The 21,746-nt window shown below is 40.6% G+C and overlaps 2 protein-coding genes across 2 annotated transcripts in view; both read left to right on the top strand.

Annotated features, from left to right (window-relative positions):
- spz3 (Spaetzle domain-containing protein 3) overlaps positions 1 to 21,746 on the top strand; it is a 279,567-nt gene that overhangs the window by 53,143 nt on the left and 204,678 nt on the right. The gene's annotated exons all lie outside the window — the stretch shown is intronic.
- LOC147909567 (protein GVQW3-like) lies at positions 994 to 19,906 on the top strand. The gene is made up of 2 exons (XM_087407076.1): positions 994 to 11,418; positions 12,668 to 19,906. The coding sequence occupies exon 1, from the start codon at positions 9,582 to 9,584 to the stop codon at positions 10,224 to 10,226; it is 645 nt and encodes a 214-aa protein (XP_087263202.1). The 5' UTR covers positions 994 to 9,581; the 3' UTR covers positions 10,227 to 11,418; positions 12,668 to 19,906.

Raw genomic sequence — 21,746 nt, 5'->3', positions numbered from 1 at the left:
CATTGAACTCAATACACAATTTAGAACGTTCGCGAAAAACGATTTCGAAAAAAATTTGTAAACTAATGAACAACGCGGTATTCGGTAAGACCATGGAGAATGTTCGCAACCACGTTGATGTAAAATTAATAACAAAATGGCGCGGAGGCAATGATCGCGAAACCGAATTTTCACAGCCGCAGCGTCTTTGCGGAAAATTTGATTGAAATGCACAAACTCAAGGTGAAGTTTAACAAGCCGATTTGCGTGAGTATGTGCATACTTGGCATATCGAAAGTTTGCTTGTACAAATTTCACCACGATACACGTACATGTCACCGATATATCGCGAAAAATAAGATCATGTATACCGACATGGACAGTCTCATTTATTATTTAGAATGCGACGATGTTTATGAGTCTATGAAACGCGATATCGTTAGATTCGACACGAGCGATTATCCGGCAGACAACGTGTATGGTATGGCTCTCGCAAACAAAAACTTGGCCTGATGAAGCAGGCCTGAGAACAACGATGTATTAATGACCGAATTTGTTAGACTTAGAGCGAAGATGTACGCGATGAAAGTGGCAAAGAACATTAAAAAGGCGAAAAGCGTAAAGAATAACGTCGTAGCGCGAACGATAACGTTCGACGATTACACGCGGTGTTTGAACGAAGAGAAATGACTCGCCGTCAATCGTGTATACGATCTAAATTACACGAAGTGTACACGATATCCGAATCGAAAATCGCTCTGAGTTCATACGACAACAAACAATACGTCGATACCGGACTCGACGGAGACATTTCCGTGGAGGCATTGGCGGATACCTTTGTAATACAATATATATATATATATATATATATATATATATATTATATGTATTATTATTATATGTAGTATATATTGCTCCTATGTATTACTATTGTAATTTACACTTTTTTTACATTTATACATGTATTATTACTATTATTACGATTATTGTATTTTCATATAATACATATCGTATGTTTTTAACATTTATATATGTATTATATATTAGTATTTGGGCATCTGTCAACATAACTTCATAGAAACATTAGTCGATTTGTCTGCATCATAAAGTTATTCTTGATTGAAAATGTCAGTTTACGAGTCAAATTCTCGTCATTTGCGGGAGGTTTTAATTTTCTGCTTCAATATGAAGAAATCTGCGGCTGAGGCTCATCGAATGCTCTCAAATACTTATGGTGAGGCCTCTATTATTGAAATAGCGGTGGAAGAGAGAAGATTTTCGAAGATACAGAATTGGAGGCATTACTTGATCAAGATTCGTGTTAAAATCAAGAAGAATTAGCACGATCATTGGAAGTGACTCAATAAGCCATTTCAAAACGCCTCAAAGTCATGGGAATGATTCAGAAGCAAGGAAATTGGGTGCCGTACGAGTTGAAGCCGAGAGATGTTGAACGGCGTTTGTTTGCTTGTGAATAGCTGCTTGAAAGGCAAAGAAGGGATTTCTGCATCGCATTGTGACTGGGGACGAAAAATGGGTTCATTACGATAACCCCAAGCGCAGAAAATCATGGGGGGGAAGTTTCCGACCATGTCCAATTCCCGACCTTCCACGTCGACGGCCAAACCGAATATTCACGTCTCCAAGGTCATGCTCTGTATTTGGTGGGACAAGCTCGGCGTAGTGTATTATGAGCTGTTAAAACCGACTGAAGCAATCACAGGCGATCAGTATCGAACGCAATTGATGCGTTTGAGCCGAGCATTGAAAGACAAACGGCCGCAATACAATGAGAGATATGATAAAATGATTTTGCAGCATGACAATGCTTCGACCCCATGTTGCAAAAGTGGTCAAGACATACTTAGAAGCTTTGAAATGGGAAGTCCTACCCCACCCGCCGTATTCTCCAGACGTTGCTCTCTCTGACTATCACTTGTTTCGATCAATGGTACATGGCCTGGCTGACCAGCATTTCCGGTCTTATGAAGAAGTAAAAAATTGGATCGATTCGTGGATCGCTTCAAAAGATGACCAGATTTTTCGACGCGGGATTCATACGTTGCCTGAAAGATGGGAGGAATGACCAGCGATGGACAATACTTTGAATCATAAATGTATGACCAGTTTTTCACAATAAAGCCTCGAATTTCGGAAAAAAAACGTCGAAAACAAAGTTGTACACCTAACATATATTTTTATATGTAGAAAAAAAATACACAAAAAATTTTATCAAATGACATTGTTTTGTGTATCCATGAATGTGCGATCCATCGAATCCCAGCCACTTGATACCTTGTATACCTTGTCTCCTTTTCTGCGCACTACTTTCTCCACGATACACATTCGGATGAGTAGCGCGATGCAACTCGTGCTCCTAGAATGTACCAGTAACGGATTTTCCGCGATAGTCCTCGACGGATAGTCCTCGAGTAGATAGGTTACGCTGCACCTTAACGATCGTAAACACTTCAGTTCCAATTTGGCGTGTAACCCTTCTCAAAAATCGTCTTGTACTTGCTCACGCGTACCGAATCGCCCACTTTGAATTTTGCTGGACCAGCAATTTTTATCACGCTGTACACCGTGTCCAAGTCTTTCGGCGATCGCGGGAATTACATCAGCCGCATGCTGATAGTGAGATGTTTGCGCGCGTTGTAATCTGATACGAAACGCGGCAGCTCGTCGATTCACTTGTAATTGCCGTTGAGTATAAACATCTTCCACATATCGCTTTTGAGTGTACGATTGAACCGCTCGACTACCGACGCTTTCAACGTCGAATACGTGGAATAGTGATTAACATCATGTTTTTTCAAGATTTTCTGCATATCGACGTTGTAAAACTCCTTCCCCATATCCGTTTGTAAATTTTTAGGACATCTTCCACTTGCTCGAATTATCTCAACAATAGCATCAGCCGTCTCGCTTCCACCCTTGCTCTTGAACGGTACCACGCGTACTTGCTCAACACATCGATGATGGTGAGTATATAGTGGCCTCTGTTGAAGCTCGAGTACGCATCTCGACGATATCAGCCTGCCATAGATCGTATCCTCGAACTATGACGCGTGGAAAATTCTTTCTTCTCGCCGGAACAATTCCTCGACGAGTCGATGTCTAACGGAGCTAATTTTTCTCTTTTCGCTGGATCTCTTTTTCATGATTCGACGCGTAATACAAAGGACAAAAGTATTTGTTCTCGCTGACACTACTCGACTGACTCGTTTCGTCGATACGCGATTTAATTTATAATAAGACCGGCTTCGCGAAGTTCCTTGATAATCGACAGCATCTCGTTGTTGTGAGCGTTATTGCCCGCTCGATACGAAGCGTCGAGCAATCGTAGACGATCCACCAGCTCGTTGGAATCGTCCCAATTCACGTAATCGATCGCGTTGTCGTTCAATTGCGTGAAGTAGTCCCTTTCCAGATTTCTTCTTCTATTTCTTGGGTGTGATCGACATCAACGGCCCGATTACGTATTTGTACTTCTATCCGCTGTTGCTCAATAATCAGACCTGCGAATGATGCTTGTGTTTGTGTGCATTCGTCTCCAGCAGCATGCTCTTGTACTTGTTCATATCGTCTTCCGTGTAGAGGAGATCATTGGGAATTCTTTTAAAAATTAACTCGTAAAGACTGGATGCATCGGCGTATCGTACGCCATCGATAATTACGTTGTCCGCATCATCCACGTCGAAACGTTTATTGCCAAATATCAATTCATCCTTATGTAGGTAAACACCGTATACATAATCTATACCATTCTTCTGTTTATCTCACGCTCCACTCAGGACAGCCTCGATACTTTTGACCCAGCGGGCCCAAGCCGACTTGCAACGCCTCTCGATCTTCGATGTTTGCAACCGATTTTGAATCTTTGTTGCTAGCGTGTCGTCCGCCGTTTCGAAAACGTTATCCAACGATTCTATCGTCGGTACGATCGCGGAGTGGCTTATTGGCTGTACATAATCGTGCGATCGATCATCGGATTTATGCGGAATCGCGGAATGCTCGAACATATTACTCGCTTTCTCTCCCTCTTCCTCCTCTTCTTTTTCCTTCTTCTCGCACTTGGAGGCAGACGCTGTGTCATCGTCGCGCGACTGTCTCTTTATCGCGTGCACATCGGCGCTGTCAACGATCTATTGCAGCGGTTTGATAATAGGCTTAAAATGTCTGTCCAATGCCACGTCCTCCTCGATTCTACCGGTTTTCAGAGAGCGATATTTCTTGCGGGTCGACTCGCTTGTCTTCTCGATCTCTCTCGCGATTTTTTCACGCTCGCGCATATCAGCCATGATCGTCTCTGGCGAAGTATCGATAACGACTAGTCACGTTACAGTATCGCCAACTCGTTAAATCTTTCTGTATCTGTTTAAGCGCATCCTTGTCTATTACTAAAAATTCATATTTTTTTGCCAACAATCACGGCACAACGCGCAAATTTCGTCGTAGGACATGTCAGTGTTCACGTGATCATTGTAAACGTATTTCAAGTTGGTACAATCCTTGAACAAGCAGGTTCGCGTTGTCGCGTATCAGATGTTTAGGTATTCTTGCGTACGTCTGACAGAGATAGAAGTAGTCAACGTTCGTGTGGTGACTCATCGAAAAGTATTCTTTCACCGCATCCTGCTTGTCGCATGCAACGTCATCAAAGATAAAAATAGAATTTGGGCGCATCTTGTTCGATGGAACAATGACGCTGTTGTTGGAAAACGTAAAGTAGTCGATTTCATCAATAGACATAAATAAATTTTCGAGATATCGATACTTTGGCTGTTACAGTGATTTCGAGGTAGACGTACACATTCTCGAAACATATGCCGTTTGGACACTCGAGCAAATTTATGAGTTGGTCTTATCACAATTCGACGGGTTGCAAATGATCGCGCGTATAGTACTCGGCAGCATTTCGCTGTGCTTGCGCTTCTCCGCACTGCCTCCCATCATTTGTGATTTCGCGTCACAATTTGTGACACGTATCGTCATGAATTTCATGCTCACACTAAAGGCTATGCGCTCTCAAACGATTATTTAAAGGCACGCGAATCCGCGAATCGCGCAGTAGCAAAATGTATGTATATCGCGCTGTGTCATCCTTCCGATATTCAAGATTTGAGCGCCGAGTTGCAATATATACCAAAGGTCGTACTCTTATGCGTGTACGGTGAATACATCGAACATGTCTGGGACAAGTTTTCGGAACACGTGAAGGCAGATTCGGAGGTTCAAACTTATCGTCGCTGCGACGAACACTACAATCAGCCGTGGCAGCGGACGCATATTGACGACCCCACACCGAAGATAAAGGACTGTAGCGAATGTCGGCGTTGCGCGGCGATCTGCTAAATCGAGCGATAAACGCGCTTCCTTTCGAGTTATATATTCCGGGCTACCAGTTTTGCGGTCCGGGTCCAGTTTTGCACTCGGCTTACGAAGCGATTAGCCAGAAGTGACGTGGGCAACCGCTGGACGCGGCGTGCCGAGAACACGCGTATTCTCGGAGCAACCTCACCGATAAACACACAGTGGACAAGGTACTTGCCAATAAAGCGCTAGGACGCGTCGTCGCGAGAGATTCGGCTCTGGGCGAGAGAGCCGCCGCAGCTGCCGTCTGGGCAGCGATGAAAGCCAAGACCAAGTCAAGATCGGCATGGGCATGAAACCGAAGAAGAAGATGATGAAAAAGGCCACGAAAAAGCGATACTTCCGACTGAAACGACTTCCGGTGAAACGAGGCGGTGCGTTACCATTTCTGCCAACGTTGAGCGCACTCGGGTGCTTGATTGGCAGAGCGGCCAGCGTGGCGAAAGCAGTAAACGATAGCAAAGTCGCGCGACGTCAGCTTGAAAAGCTGCAACGTCACGATCGCGCGATGGAACAGGGTTCCGCGGATTGTATCTCGCTCCGTACAAATATGGATGCGGACTATATCTCGGCCAATACAAACATGGACAGGGCGTAGCTACAAAGAAAAAAAAACGTCAAAAAGATAAAAATGCCGTCTAGCGCAACTATCAATGTATAATTGAACGAGCTCGCGAGACGTATGCGCGTACCATACTTTAGAGGCATTTTCGTGCGTAACACGTTACCGACGAGCGGCGTGCGCCGAAACAAAAGGTATCATGAATCTGGACGATGCGACGGGGCCTGGTACTCACTGGGTAGCGTACGCGAAGAGGAACAACCGCGTCGTGTACTTTGACAATTTCGGTAATCTTCGATCGCCTAAGAAACTGATGCGATATTTCGAGAATGGTGCTACGATGATAGAGTACAATCGCACGTTCTCTCAGATATACGATCAAAGTTTCTATGAACAGATGTGACTGCGGTTTCTACACGGTAGACGCATGTGAATTTAAAAAGCTTGACGATGTGCTGTGAAATCTTAGTATTAGTCGAACGCTTTTTCCGTTATATTGTTGATATCGTTCACGCTTACGCTGAACGGAAAGAGCATCCTCGTGACGAATTACTTCCCTTCTATAGATTTGAGTGAGATTACGAGCTCGGTCTGGCGATTTTTGAAACTTATCACACGATACCGAACGTGAACGAATCGAACAACAAATTTTATTTCACCAAATACGATGCGGAAATTACAATTCCCGAGGGTTCGTATGAAGTGCGAGACATAAATGAATTTCTGAAACGCGCGATTTTATGAAAACGTCCGCATCGCGACGCACTTGAAACCGTTGATGTAGTGGGTGGTGACAATGACACTGATGATGATGATAATGGTGAGGGTGGAGAATACTCGATTATGCTCCGTGAAAACAACACGATGAGATGTGAGATTAGATGTGCGTACAGAATAAACTTTGGCAAGTCTAACAGCATTGGATCGCTGCTGGGATTCTCGTCGAAGCGTATACTGCTACCCGCGAAGGTGGCACGAATCGGACGTGTCGATCAACATAATGAATGTAAACGTTAGTCGCGTAAAGTGTAACGTTGCCGCGGGTGCAACCTGCATACAGTAACAGCAAAAGCGCGCACATGATATATGAATTGTCGCCGAGCGTAAGATATCGGAGAGGCCGACGCAAATCATTTACTTGCCGATAATCGCACGGAGCATTACGGATCTAACGATATGCATCGTCGATCAGAACGGACGATTGCTCGATTTTCGAGGAGAAGAGATCACCGTTAGATTGCACGTACGACAGTGATAACGTGAGTGTGAAATGCTCGTTCTGAACGGAACGGAGCGTACGCAGAAAGATAACGCATTCTTTACAAGGTCGGTGACGCCACAGCTCGACCACACTCGCTTATCTAGCTGCATCAGGAAGAAGAAGAAACTCAACGCGTCGAACGTTACATTTTTAAAGTCTTTGGGATTCACGGTGCGCAACATTTGAGATGACTGATATCTTAAACATTAAAGACGAGCCGATCTTCGACGATCGCATCGTCAAGATTGAGACTCACATGTATAGCTCGTTCGCCAACACAACGTTTGGGTACAGCGACGAGATAAGAATACCCATACAGCAACAGGATCTGTACACCGTACGAAAGCTTTCTATATATCGAGGGAAAATTATATGTCGAGGGAAAACTATATATCGAGGGACGAAGAACAAAGTGGTCCAGAGTGCTCATGTGGAATTGGGAAATAATTGCGTCGCGTTTATATTCGATGAGATTCGATATGAACTCAATGGTGTAGAGATTGACCGTAACAGAATGAGCATAACTAGCACGCTCAAAAATTATGTAACAGTGTCATCCGACAGAAGCGTCATTCTACGAAATGTCGGCTGCAGCCGAATACTTTAATTTTTGTGTACTGCTCTACGTACTGCTGGAATTTTATGAAGATTACAAACGCGTGGTGACGTGGTTTCGTCACGAATTGATTTTAATACGAACGCGCAATGACAACAATTGTCCGATGGGAGATCCGGCGATAGAACCAACACTCGAATTATTCAAAATACAGTGGCCCATACATGTCGCACGTATTATTGAGCGAGAAGCTGTCGATGCTGCGCGCTTTGGAGAGCGGACGATACTTGAACATAACTCTTCGCTCGTAGGATCTGTACGAGTTTCCGCTCTTGCAGAGCACAACCAAGCATTCGTGGGCCATCAAGACGGTTATTCAGCAAGAAGCCGCACTACGTTAGTATGTATCATAATCCAATTTTCAATGAGATCTTGCGGCACATCTAGCATTCATTCTGATAGTATCATTCGACTTGTTTTGGATTCATTGGGAAGAATCTTATAATACGACGAGGCATAATCTTCTACTTCCATATACTCCTCTTCATCTATGTACTCTTCCATACACTCCTTTTCATCTATATATTCCTCTTCACCTATATGTTGCTCCTCATCCATATCTTCATTTTTTAATGTAGAACACTTTTGTATACCACGTATTGCATTGATAGTTATTTTCGCTATATAAACAGATCGAAAAAACGTCATGTCCGAGGATGTAAGTCGATTCGACGACTGCAAATTAACCAATGCGAAACTTTACCTAAATTCGGAATGTTATCCATACGATGACTTGAATCTGGATTTTGATAAAAACAGATGTGTACGACTTGTACGCGTGTTTCTGCAAGGGCTACTACGGATACGAGTATCTCGAGCCGAGTCTCACCTTTACTTTTTTACGTAATAGTCCATTCGTGATCATCGATTGCTCTCGACAGAACGAATCAGTCAAGAGTGGCACATGCGATTAGACTTTGAATGTAAAGAGGATGTACTCGTAAATACAACAGCCTATTGTCTCATCATACACGATTGCATAGTTATAATCCATTGACCAACGTTGTGCGCAAAATCACCTAAGTGCACTTCTGACACGGTATAAAATCTACGTCGCAATCAACTGCAATCGACCGCAGTCTTCTCGACATGCTCATACCAATGTTCGTGGATCTGCAAGGATTCATCGTTAACAAGAAATTTATCGTGAATGAAGTGGCGGTGCTGAAACAGGAAATCGTTCTCACATTACATTTTTACGAGTTCCGCGCCATGGAAATTTTGGACAAGATCCGATAGATCTTCCTGGTTGATTGCTCATCACCATGGATTGGAATGGGAGGACGGGATGGTCTTGTACAACGAGGCGAAACGTCTGATCACGGCAACTGTATTTGAAGATGATGCTATCATATACGTTAAGGAATGCGAGAAACGAACGTGGCTGTGGAACTTGCTTTTGGACGATGAATGAGAACGCATGTGCATCGAGACCTTGGATATAGTTTACGAAGATATGAAATCGTTAATCAAGCTGAATGTTGCTAATACTATGCGATGTGGACAACATGTTCAGAATTATGCATAACAAAATGTATTGAAAATATATAACTGGTGGTTGCAAAAGAATTTTTTAAATAAAAATACATTAACATATTTATTACGTATTTCTTTTTTCCCTTCCTTTGTATAATAATACATGTACTCGTATATATGAATGTGTATGTATGAACGTATATGTATGTATCCGAATCACATATGTGTGTATGTATGTATGTACAGGGTCCATTATGAAAGTAATGCGCATGATTTTATTGTGACGCGAATATCCATCGCAGCGGGGTAAAATGGGTCGGGAAATGTGGTGGGGGGTCTGCCCTTCCAAGGCAGCCGGTTGCCAGTTTGCTCGGAGCAGTCTGAGTGGAAAGACGTGCCTCCGCGTGAAGTGTGTTTTTCGACTTTGTAACACGGCGCGATGGAGCATTCGCTTGAACAGCGATACGCCATCAAGTTTTGCGTGCGACTTGGAAAGAATGCAACCGAAACATTCCAGATGCTTCAAGGACGACTGCATTTCAAGGTCACAGTCCGGGAGGTGGCACAAGGCGTTCAAGGAGAGCCGGGAGGAAGTCGCCGACGAACCCCGTTCTGGACGCCCAACAACGGCCAGAACCGACGAAAACGTGAATCGTGTGTGCGAAGTTTTGCGTTCCGACCGTCGATTGAGCATCCAGTACATCGCTGACACCCTAAACATGTCCACATTTGTGGTACATGGGATAATGACGGAGAATCTGCAAATGCGCAAGGTCTGCGCGAAGCTTATGCCGAAAGTGTTGACGGAAGACCGGAAAGAACTTCGAGTTTCGCGCTGTCAAGAATTGTTGGATTTGATTCAAAATGAGCCGGATTTTCTTAACTCTGTCGTAACCGGAGACGAATCTTGGATGTTCGAGCACGACCCAGAATCGAAAAGGCAGAGCAGCGAGTAGCACTCAAAATCATCCCCCCGCCCCAAGAAAGCGCGAATGAGCAAGTCTCGCATTAAAACGATGCTCATTGTCTTTTTTGACGTCTGAGGAATCGTCCATTTTGAGTTTGTACCGCAGGGAGAAACTGTCAAATCAGCCTTCTACCTGGAGGTGTTCAAGAGATTGAAACGCCGGGTCGCGCGCGTGAGGGCTGACATCAAAGACGCGATCAAGCTCCACCATGACAATGCCCCCAGCCACATGGCCTTCATCGTTGCCAACTACTGGCCCGGAGCAACACCCCGGTGGTCCCCCAGCCCCCTTACAGTCCCGACTTGGCTCTGTGCGACTTTTTTTTGTTTCCCCGTCTGAAAAGGGAGCTGAAAGGAAAGCATTGGGAGTCCGTGGAAAACATCCAAGAGCATGTTACAACGTTCCTAAGAGACATTCCTGTCGAGGAGTTTCAGTGTGCCTTCCAGGCGTGGCAGACGTCTCCGCAAGTGTATTGATTCAGGGGGAGAGTATTTTGAAGAATTTTGAGCATTTGTACGATCAATAAATCTATTTTTCCCAGAAAATGCGCATTACTTTTATAATGGACCCTGTATGTATGTACGTATGTATCCGAAAACATCGACGCTTCTGTTAAATGTATCGCGACATGTGCGATCTGACAGTACGTATATACAATGTATATAGGCAGTGTATTAGACTTTTTTTATTCAATCGTAAGCTTCAGTTACGAGCGTTAAGACATGGACTGAGTAAAAGAATATATACGCCGAAAATCAATCGAGCGAAAAGGGTACCGTCCATTGTTACCAAGTCCGCCAAGTCCACCGTCATCGAAGGAAAAAGCGAGATATTGGGAATGTCGTGGAGAAAAGGCATCAAAGTCGCCAACGTGCTCATCATTAACGTCATCGATGCCATTGAAATATAAATCATAAAGTATAAGCATTGATAAACTCGCTATCGATAAACAAAAAAAAAATACATAGAAAGATGTGATAAAATGTGTTGCGACATGTTAGCAATTCTTAGAAAGAGGGGAGAGTTATCCCCTCTTTGATTCTAGAAGTTTTATATACATCGCAATTTACGCGGATGCAATTAGTCTTGCGATATTCGCTTGTACGAATGGTTGAAAAAAAATGTACTTCGCTAAAGACAGCAACGCATCATACGAAACGAAGAAGGACTGCAGTAACATGTAAGTTTTAACATTATACAAAAGATTCTATATACAAAAGAAAGTAAATTTTTAACATTATGTATTAGATATATAACTTTGTTTCCGCCGTTTTTTTTCTGAAATTCGAGGCTTTATTGTGAAAAATTGGTTATACATTTATGATTCAAACTATTGTCCATCGCTGGTCACTCCTCCCATCTTTCGGGCAACGTACGAATTCCGCGTCGAAAAATCTGGTCATCTTTTGAGGCGATCCACGAATCGATCCAATTTTTTACTTCTTCATAAGACCGGAAGTACTGGTCAGCCAGGCCGTGTGTCATTGATTAAAACAAGTCATAGTCAGAGGGAGCAACGTCTGGAGAATACGGCGGGTGGGGTTGGACTTCCCAGTTCAACGCTTCCAAGTATGTCTTGATCACTTTCGCAACATGGGGTCGAAGCATTGTCATGCTGCAAAATCATTTTATCGTATCTATCGTTGTAATGCGGCCGGTTGTCTTTCAATGCTCGGCTCAAACGCATCAATTGCGTTCGATACTGATCGCCTGTGATTGTTTCAGTCCGTTTTAACAACTCATAATACACTACGCCGAGCTTGTCCCACCAAATACAGAGCATGACCTTGGAGCCGTGAATATTTGGTTTGGCCGTCGACGTGGAAGATCGGGAATTGGACATGGTCGGGAACTCCCCATGATTTTCTGCGCTTGGGGTTATCGTAATGAACCCATTTTTCATCCCCAGTCACAATGCGATGCAGAAATCCCTTCCGTCTTTGCCTTTCAAGCAGCTATTCACAAGCAAACAAACGCCATTCAACATCTCTCGGTTTCAACTCGTACGGCACCCAATTTCCTTGCTTCTGAATCATTCCCATGACTTTGAGGCGTTTTGAAATGGCTTGTTGAGTCACTTCCAATGATCGTGCCAATTCTTCTTGATTTTAACACGAATCTTGATCAAGTAATGCCTCCAATTCTGTATCTTCGAAAACCTCCTCTCTTCCACCGCTATGCCGGTCTTCGACGTCACCGTTCTTGAAGCATTGAAACCACTCAAGACACGTTCTTTCAATAATAGAGGCTCACCATAAGTATTTGAGAGCATTCGATGAGCCTCAGCCGCAGATTTTTTCATATTGAAGCAGAAAATTAAAACCTCCCGCAAATGACGAGAATTTGGATCGTAAACTGACATTTTCAATCGAGAATAACTTTATGATGCAGACAAATCGACTAATGTTTCTATGGGGTTATGTTGACAGATGCCCAAGTTTATCGTACGACGTCTATGATCTATTTATTTCGACCACCACTTACCGCTAAAGCCATTTATAGGAAAACGGCGGAAGCAAAGTTGTAGACCTAATATGTACACACATGGAGCGTTTATTGAACAGACGTTACGATCTGACGACTATGGGCTACAAATTTTGAGAAATTGGAATTAATTAAGTTGGTCTACCAAGTTACGTGGAAATCGCCCTGGGAGATCATCGCGGACATGAACTGCTGCTGTCTCTCAAAACGTGAAAGGGCATCTATGAGCAGCGATGGAATATTTACAAGATGCTGCGAAACGAATACAAAGGCAATTTTATAAGCGTTGGATTGCTAATTGTCAGCGTTTGCATGCTGAACGATGCTACGCTCGTACATCTCAATTCTTCGTCCGTACGCATGATGATGACCGAAACGATGCTACGACGTATATTTGAGTTTGACGGATATATCGATGTAACGTTCGAACGATTAGCCCGACTCGTCGATACGGTTGATGTCAAGTATACGCGATTCTCCAACATCGCGTTCAAAAATGGACTCTATACGCGATAGTGACATCTTTAACAAACATCAGCTTGTCGATTGTGAGCTATTGGCTTTAATTTTTTAATACATACAAAAAAAAAACAATATGATAATAATATGCGAATAAAAAATTTTTTTGTTCATATCATTATGTACTTTCTTTACTTCCCATCCATCCATCCATTTATTCTATATTTCGACGCGCTATAGCGATAATTTTTCGTGACAGCACTTATGATCTAAAGTGTTTTATATACAACTGCCCCCCTATAGATAAATCCTAGGCAGGCTCGCTTCTCAACGGCGAAGATCGATTCTCAACGTCAGTCTTTGTCCTGCTTTGTCCGCACTCAAGACGTATTATAATGTGAGTGATTTTTTGTTTTCCCCAACGTGCAACAATATTCTACCATTTAGCGTTAATAGTAGAATATTGTTGCACATTTTCTGTGATTAAGTGAAGTGATTATTTTTTTTACAGTGCTGCTATAACATGCAAAAAGAACAAAAAAATTGAGGAGACTGCCTCCTCTTCCTCCTCCTTCTCCTCTTTCTCAGAGGAGATTCAGAATAATATCCTAATTGATCTCACTCAATTACATGTCGATCAATTAAGATTGTTCCATCGCCTCATCGAGATTGCCGAAGTAGACAATCTCACTTATGTGCGCATTAACAGAATTGCGTTCAACTATCTCATCGACAATCTTGATGAGGTAGTGGAGGAAGAGAGATAAAAATTCAGCGGAAGATGAGGAGGAGGAGGAGGAGGAAGAGGAGGAGAAGGAGGAGGAGAAGGAGGAGGAGGAGGAGGAAGAGAAGGAGGAGGAGGAGGAGAAGGAGGAGGAGAGGAGGAGGAGGAGGCGGTGGAGGAAGAGGAAGAGGACTAAGAATTCAGCTGAGGATGAAGAGGAAGAGGATGAAGAGGGACAGGGTGTGAAGAAGATAAGAATATTTTTTTTATTATATATTTTTTTCTTTCTTTTTTTCTTTAATATTTCTTGTTCGCGTTATAATACCGCCACGCATTTTGGGGTGGGAGTGGACTCCGTGGCGGCTATCTGAAACGCATTTTGGGATAAACGCGAGGTCTGCGGTGGCGGCCCGAAACGTACTTTAGGATGGCCGCGGGCTCTGCGGTGGCGGCGGTGGCGCTGGCGCCTGCGACGAGGTAGGCATATCGGTAAACATCGATAGCGCTGGGACTCATAATATCAGTAAACACCGATAGCATCGGGATTTCCCACGCCTCCTCTCCCTTCCCCGCTACCAGTACCTCCCCGCGCCTTCCCTTGCGCCTACGAGTACTCCTCGCGTCCCGCACCTCCTTCAGAAGACCTGGGTCCTCCAGAGGACCTTAGAACCGCCACTATTATACTATTAATTTGCTTTTTTCATGAACATTGTGCGATTTTTTTCTCATCGAGTTATTCAACGTTGAATTGAAAATGGTCCTTTTGACTTTGACTGTTCATAAAAGGCGAACGAAGTAACGTATAATATAAAAAAGGGTTAAACAAGAAAAAAAAGAAATAGTTAAAAAAGAAAAAAGTTCAAAATTTTCACTTCAGATGTTCGTATCATTTCTTAGAAATAAACTTTTTATATAAAAACTTAAGTGAAAGATGAAGTTAAAAATTATCAATACTACAATTATCTGTTTCTATTCAATACGCTCTACTCCGATCAAAAAGAGAGAGAAACCCTACGATGTTAACGTAATTTTAAATTTTAAAGTCTATTGACTTCAACGAGAAAAGAAAGTATTTGCGACATTTTTAAATTAATGTTATTTTTATGTTCAAAGTTATGACTTTGGGCAAAACGGCAATCGCTGTATTCATCCTAATCTCATATCGCAGGCATTAGCATTATCCGAAGTATACGGAGATTGCACAGTCGGATTAATGTATCTTTTGTGTGTGTGTGTGTGTGTGTGTGTGTGTATGCATGCATGTATAATACATAATAAAATTAAATTTTTGGTATGAAGAATTTTTAATATTGCTTCAATTTTGAAACACTGTCTTATATTACATTCTATGCATTTAATGTATGTGGAAACGTTTTGAATATTTGTTAGATTTGTTAGATCTTTGCGCATTGCTTTAGCATTTTAATCATTTTTTCTGAAATAATTCTCTTGAGATTTTTTTATATATAATGCTGCTAGAATATCTTACTGAATATGATATGCATTATCACACGAGAAGGTTACAGTCAATGATATATTGCAAACTTAATAAGACTTAATCAGTCTGTTGGTAAAAATTTTGTTACACCTTCCCCCTCATACACATCCACCCATGCACGCACGCACGCATGCACGCACACACGCACGCACGCACACAAGATGCATAAATCTGACTGTGCAATCTTCATGTAGTACGCTTCGGGTATCGCTAATGCTTACTGCGATATAAGGTTAGGATGAATACAGCGATTGCCGTTTTGTCCAAAGTCGTAATTTTGAACATGAAAATGGCATTAATTTAAAAATGTCGCAATTACTTTCTTTTTCCGTTGAAGTCAGTAGACTCTAAAATTTAAAATTACGTTAACATCATAGGGTTCCTCTTTCCTTTTGATCAGAGTAGAACGTGTTGAACAGATAATTATATCAATTTTCAACTTTATCTTTCACTTAAGTTTTTACATAGAAAGCTTATTTGTGTCTAAGAAATGATACGAACATCTGAAGTAAAAACTTTGAACTTTTTTTCTTTTTTACAATATTTTATAATTTTTTAACATATACAATACATTACTCCGTTCGTCTTTTATGAGCAGTCAAAGTCAAAAGGACCATTTTCAATTCAATGTTGAATAACTCGGTGAAAAAAGGCCACACAACAATGTTCAGCAAAAAAGCAAATTAAAGGTTCACGCTTTCAAAAACTGTAAACAGTATTTGTGCCCGACTTCTCATTTACTGCATAACTTCACAAAGTTCACAAAAAATTTTGAAACTTTATGGATTTTATTGTTTGCAATCGTGTAGCTCCGTAAAAATCAGTCATATCATTATTTAATGATATGAAAGGTAGAGATTTGGAGGAGGGTTGGAATAAGACGACCTTCAATAAGAATATCCTTGAAAAAAAATAAAAGTACTATTTTAATTGGATTGAATATAAGAATATCCTTGATAAATATATACTTACATCTCTTAACATCACTGCAAGTTCATCAAAATTTTTTCTTCTATTGGCCCCAAAGCCTAACTGATTTAATAGTATAATAGATTGATACCTTGCCACTGGTAATGGTAATAATGGCAGCAACTCCAGCCAGAGGTTCAAAATGCCGCTTGCGGTGAAAAATAACACGCCGAGCCACTATTGTCTCCAGATAAAATATAATATACTTATTATTGTAAATGCGCGTTTGAAGTCGGTTACACTTTCCAAAATCCAAAAATCCAAAAATTTAATTCTCATCCACGAGAAACACAAGAAGTCGGAGAGGAGAGTAAAGACAATGGCGACTAGAGAATCTCAAAGGGAGAGAGTAATGTTACGTGATAAACTGCATTACGTGATTCGTTTCCTCTGATTCTCTGATTGGGAGCGGTCATCAAAGCTCCATAGGCATAGAAGTGGAAGAGATTGGAGAAAACTAATCATGTGATTGGATGCTGTCATTCATGTAATGCAATTTGCCACTCTCTCATGGGCTGATATTCATAGTCGGTTCTTATTTTAACCGTCTTAAGTCGGTTCTACATTAGTTGCAAACTGATTGCAAGTTCGTTTGTGACAGTCAATATGGTGTTGATTTCAAAATCCAAACTTCAGATTGGCTGTAGCAACAAATTTGCGATCAGCTTGCAACTAATGTAGAATCGGCTTTAAGTAACATTTTAAGTTGCTAATGCGGCTTTCTAATTGATTCATGACATCTTAAGACTTAAGATTAAATATAAGATCTGTCTATGAATAATGGCCATGATGTGCTCAGTTGGACGGTATCTCTCTCTAAATCTCTGCCATCTCTGTCTATAGTCTTGTGTCCACAATGCTAAAAATCGATCCTCGGATAAAGAAAGAATTGACCAATCACAATGGTCATGTAATCAAATAATTTGTTAATTCCTTCTCTGAGATCTCGATCTGATTTCCAGGGCCGTTTCATCAATGACAGTTAATCACGATCAAGCTTAATCGTAATTAACTGTCAATTGCAATTAGTTGATTCTTCTAAAGCAAACGCGATGATCAGTCAATGGGCGATTAAGCTAACTGGCGTTGGTGAAACTGGCCCCTAACATCAGGCTTAAGGATAGAAATTGACGAATATCAAATGTCATTTGATTTTAACGCTGAAAATGAGCATTGAAAGCATGAAAAGGCACCTTTATGAATGTAGCATAAGAGACAAAGGCTGTCAATTATGAAACGAGAGATATATTTCGAGAAGTTGGCATACTCGAGAAGGGCCAGTTTCACTGACGCTAGTTACCTTAATCGGTCAGTTAGCTTAATTGACTGATCAATCACCTTTACTGTTTAATAGAATCGATCAATTGCGGTTGACAGTTAATTACGATTAAGCTTGAGCGGCATTGATGAAATCGGCCCTCAATCTTTCCTTGTCTGACATATTTTATAATGCATCTTACAATTAGTTTCTCTTTCTAACCTTCATAATTTATGTCTTAAATTAAATATTGAATAAAGAATTAAATATTGATTAAAGAAATGAACAATCAGTGGCAGTAATCAATATGGAATAAGTAAAACGATATCACCAATGCAGTAAATATTATATTGTTAACTAAGTTAGGAAATGACAAAGCGATTTATTCGATCTCGATCTCCATTTGTTTATAACTTAATAACTCTCTAATATTTAACAAAAAGAGATCGAATGGAAACGAAATTACACACTGGTAATTGTTAACTAAGCTAAGAAATGATAATGAAAAAGTAATTTATTTCTATTTGTTTATAAAATAGCTAGATTAACAATTACCGGCGTATAATTTCGTTTACATTCAACCTCTTTTTGTTAAATATTGAGTTATAAACAAATGGAGATCATTATTGAATAAATTGCTTTGTCAGTATCATTTCCTATTTAGTTAACTTAGTTAACAAATACCAGTGTATAATTCCATTTCTGTTCGACCTTCTTTTGTTAAATATTAATTATAAATAAATGGAAATAAATTGGTTTTTCTTTATTATTTCCTGGCTTAGTCAACAAATATCAGCGAATTTCATTTCTATTTAATCTTCTTTGTTAAATATTAAGTTATAAACAAATCGAGATCGAGATCGAATAAATTGCTTTTTAAATTATATTTCCTAGTTTTTAGCAATTACCAGCGTGTTTTATTATCATACTTTACCGATCCTGTTTTGAAAGAACCGACCGAGACCACTATCGTAGTACAGACTCACCATGCTTAGCATCGCGACACTGTCATCATGTCTCCAGATATCTTCAAATCGCAGCGCTCGCTGATCATGTATACCATTAACGCTCCTTGCATAAAGAATGTTAGAAGAACACGAAATGAATGTGTGGAATGCGATCGACGATGACGACATATCTTAATCTGAAAAAGTGGCAGTTCAAAAACTTTGCGTCGCGATATCTCCGCTTGTAGGATACGTACAGAAACAATAAAAACACTTTTATTATACAGGGCGCGTCACCAAAATCCGGACAAATTTCAATTTAAATTTTCCGCTATATTTTGTCGCCAGAAGTTGTTGTTGGCGTCCGAGAAAGCCTGATGCTTCTAGTAAACAATGATATTCTCAAAATGGCCGTGATGTTGAAACCAAGTGCGAAGTATAATCGAAGAGCCGCGATCATCGAAGACCTTCGCGCTAGGCATTCAGCAATGGAAATAATTCGGTTCTTTGGATACCCGAGATCAATCGTTTATGATGTTGTGACAAAATATACGGCTTTAGAACAATCCAATGAAGGTTCCAGTATGCCAGTGAGGAAGAGTCACTCGAAAGAACGCACCGCGAGGACTTTCGCAGTCGTTGAAAGGACTCAAGCGCTGATTTCGGATGACAGGGCAATCGTTGCGAAAATTAGCATCGATTGTTGATATAAGCGAGCCAACAATGCGTCGAATTGCCGAGGAGAACCTTCGAACAAATCGTACACATTAAACATACGACAGATGCTCTCTGAAATTGCCAGGACAAGCCGAGTTGTTCGGTCCGGCTCCCATTCTGGCCTTCCAACAGCCCAGATTTAAATCCCTTGGACTATTACGTATGGAGCGTAGTTGAAAGGGTCACAAACAAGTCTCGGCATCCCAATATGACGTTAGGAGCTATTGAGGCAGCATTCGTCGGCATGGACAGCGCTATATTATAGCGTGCGTGAGAACGCTTCAGACCGAGAACAGAGGCCGTCATTCAAACTAATAGGGGATATGTCGAATAATTGTGATTTACAGTAATCTCTCAAGTGCCATGTAAAAGGATTTTTTGTAATATTTAATTTTTCATTAAAAACATTAAAACATTTTATTTAAAGAAATTGTCCGGATTTTGGTGACGCATCAAATACTCTGTATGTTTCGAGCGGTTGCAATCGATTGAGCACACTTAAAATTTGATTGGTGATTCAGTCTATTGAGTTTTCGATAACCTTGATCCAAATAAAAAAAAATTTTTTAAACAAAAATTGTATTGTTTTAAGAGAAGAAAAAAATTTAAAAATTTTTTTGTTTAACAAAATATCCTTCCATCTATGACTTTTTAAATTTTCAATTTTTTTTTACAAATTAAAGATTATTTTTTTACGAATTCATTCATATGTAATAGTTACATTACGACATATCAATTTCGAGAATTAATTATTAACGCTTCCATGTTCATGTGCGTAAGTAATTGTCATCGGAACAATAAAATACACAAATCAACAAATAAGGAAGTTGACATGATTGATTTTTGTAACATTACAAATTATAGAGTTATATTATAATAATTTTTATTATTTTTCCCTACAATGAGTAAAACTTTTTTATTCATCTCTGTACATTACTTCTTTATAATATTTTAAGATTATTCTCTTAAAATTTTTTTTTCAGTTTTATGCTTTAATATCTTATTTGCTTGTCGATTATGTTATAATTTCTAAATGTACTTATTGTTAATAATAAAATAATTTCTAAATGTTTATATACAATAAATTTATATTTTATATCGTTTATTCATTATATTCATTATAATAATGATACTCGATGAAAAAATGTTTTAAATATAATGATGTTATGTCTAAGCTCCGCGTGCATAAAGCTGAGGGGGTGAACGCAATAGGAATCGAATTATTAAATTTGGTCATGTCCAGGTTCTGCAAGGGAGCTGTGGGGAAGAACCGACGCAAATCGGGAGGCACTTCGCTTCGTTCTAAGGTTCCTAACGAGCCGGGAGTTGAATGGAGGACGAAGTGGAAACCTCAACTCGTGCTCCGCTAAACGAACACACGAGTCGAATATACTTAATTTAAAGGTCCTAAACTGGATCAGTGTGCCGGGGCGCACTTTAACCAGATGTGCCAGTACGTCCTGGCTTTCATGGAACTGGCTTAATCCAAGTGTTTGGGGAGAAGGCGAAGTGCAACCGCGAGAGAGCTTACAATAAATACAAGGAGATGTTTTTCAAATTAACAAACGTGTGTTTAATTTAATAATAATAAATATTTATTATTAATTATAATAAAAGCAATATTTAGTAATACATTTTTCTTAAATATAAAAATACAATCCTTTGATTTTCTATTCTGAAATATATGGTCGTACGCATTTATGTATGTGTGAGTGTGTAGGTGAAAAGAGAGTTGTGTGTAATGCGGACGTTATTTTGAGTATGAAAAATTTGGAAAAAGGAGGAGAAAGTTAAAGTTGTGTGGTTCAAGTGCAAGTTCATATGGTTGGAGAGAAAGAGGATCGATGGGGGATGACATGAGGACTGAAAATAGGGAAGTGGATCCTGCGATGCTGACTATCATTCGGTCGTTAATCGAAGAAATAAAGAAGGTAGAATGTATTCCAACAACTAATGGATATGAAAGAGGAGAGGAAGGTGACTAGCGGGAGAGTAAGCATCAGGTTGAACAGGAGGAATTGAGGGAGTGGTATGCAAGACGAGAAAATTCTTTAATCGGGGATGTTGATATCGGATGTGAAACAGAGGGAAGACTAGACGGGAAGATGTTATCGTAGAAGTTTGGGGATAGATCGGAGACAGGGGAGTAAGAAATTTCTAGCGGTGATAGAGTCGAGGCTGGAGGCTGAATGACCGGAGTCTGTTTTAGGGCGATGCCTAAATTAACAGAGATTGTTCTCGAGTTTTCCGCGGTGTTAAAGCGGACATGGTAAATCGGCGCGCATTGTTAGTCCCCACTAGATGATGGTGACAAAAGGCGGAAGAATTGCGTGAAAATTTGATTATCTTTAAAGAGACAGCATACAAAAAACGAGGGACCACCCAGTGTACTACAGCGAAATCCAAGACTTACTACTTGGTGATAGCGATCTATCGAGTGTCCGAGAGACCG

Source organism: Acromyrmex echinatior, chromosome 6 (assembly GCF_024713525.1).
Source record: "Acromyrmex echinatior isolate Ae372 chromosome 6, ASM2471352v2, whole genome shotgun sequence".
In the NCBI taxonomy this organism is placed as follows: Eukaryota; Metazoa; Arthropoda; class Insecta; order Hymenoptera; family Formicidae; genus Acromyrmex; species Acromyrmex echinatior.
This window is presented reverse-complemented; position numbering and strand designations above follow the sequence as displayed.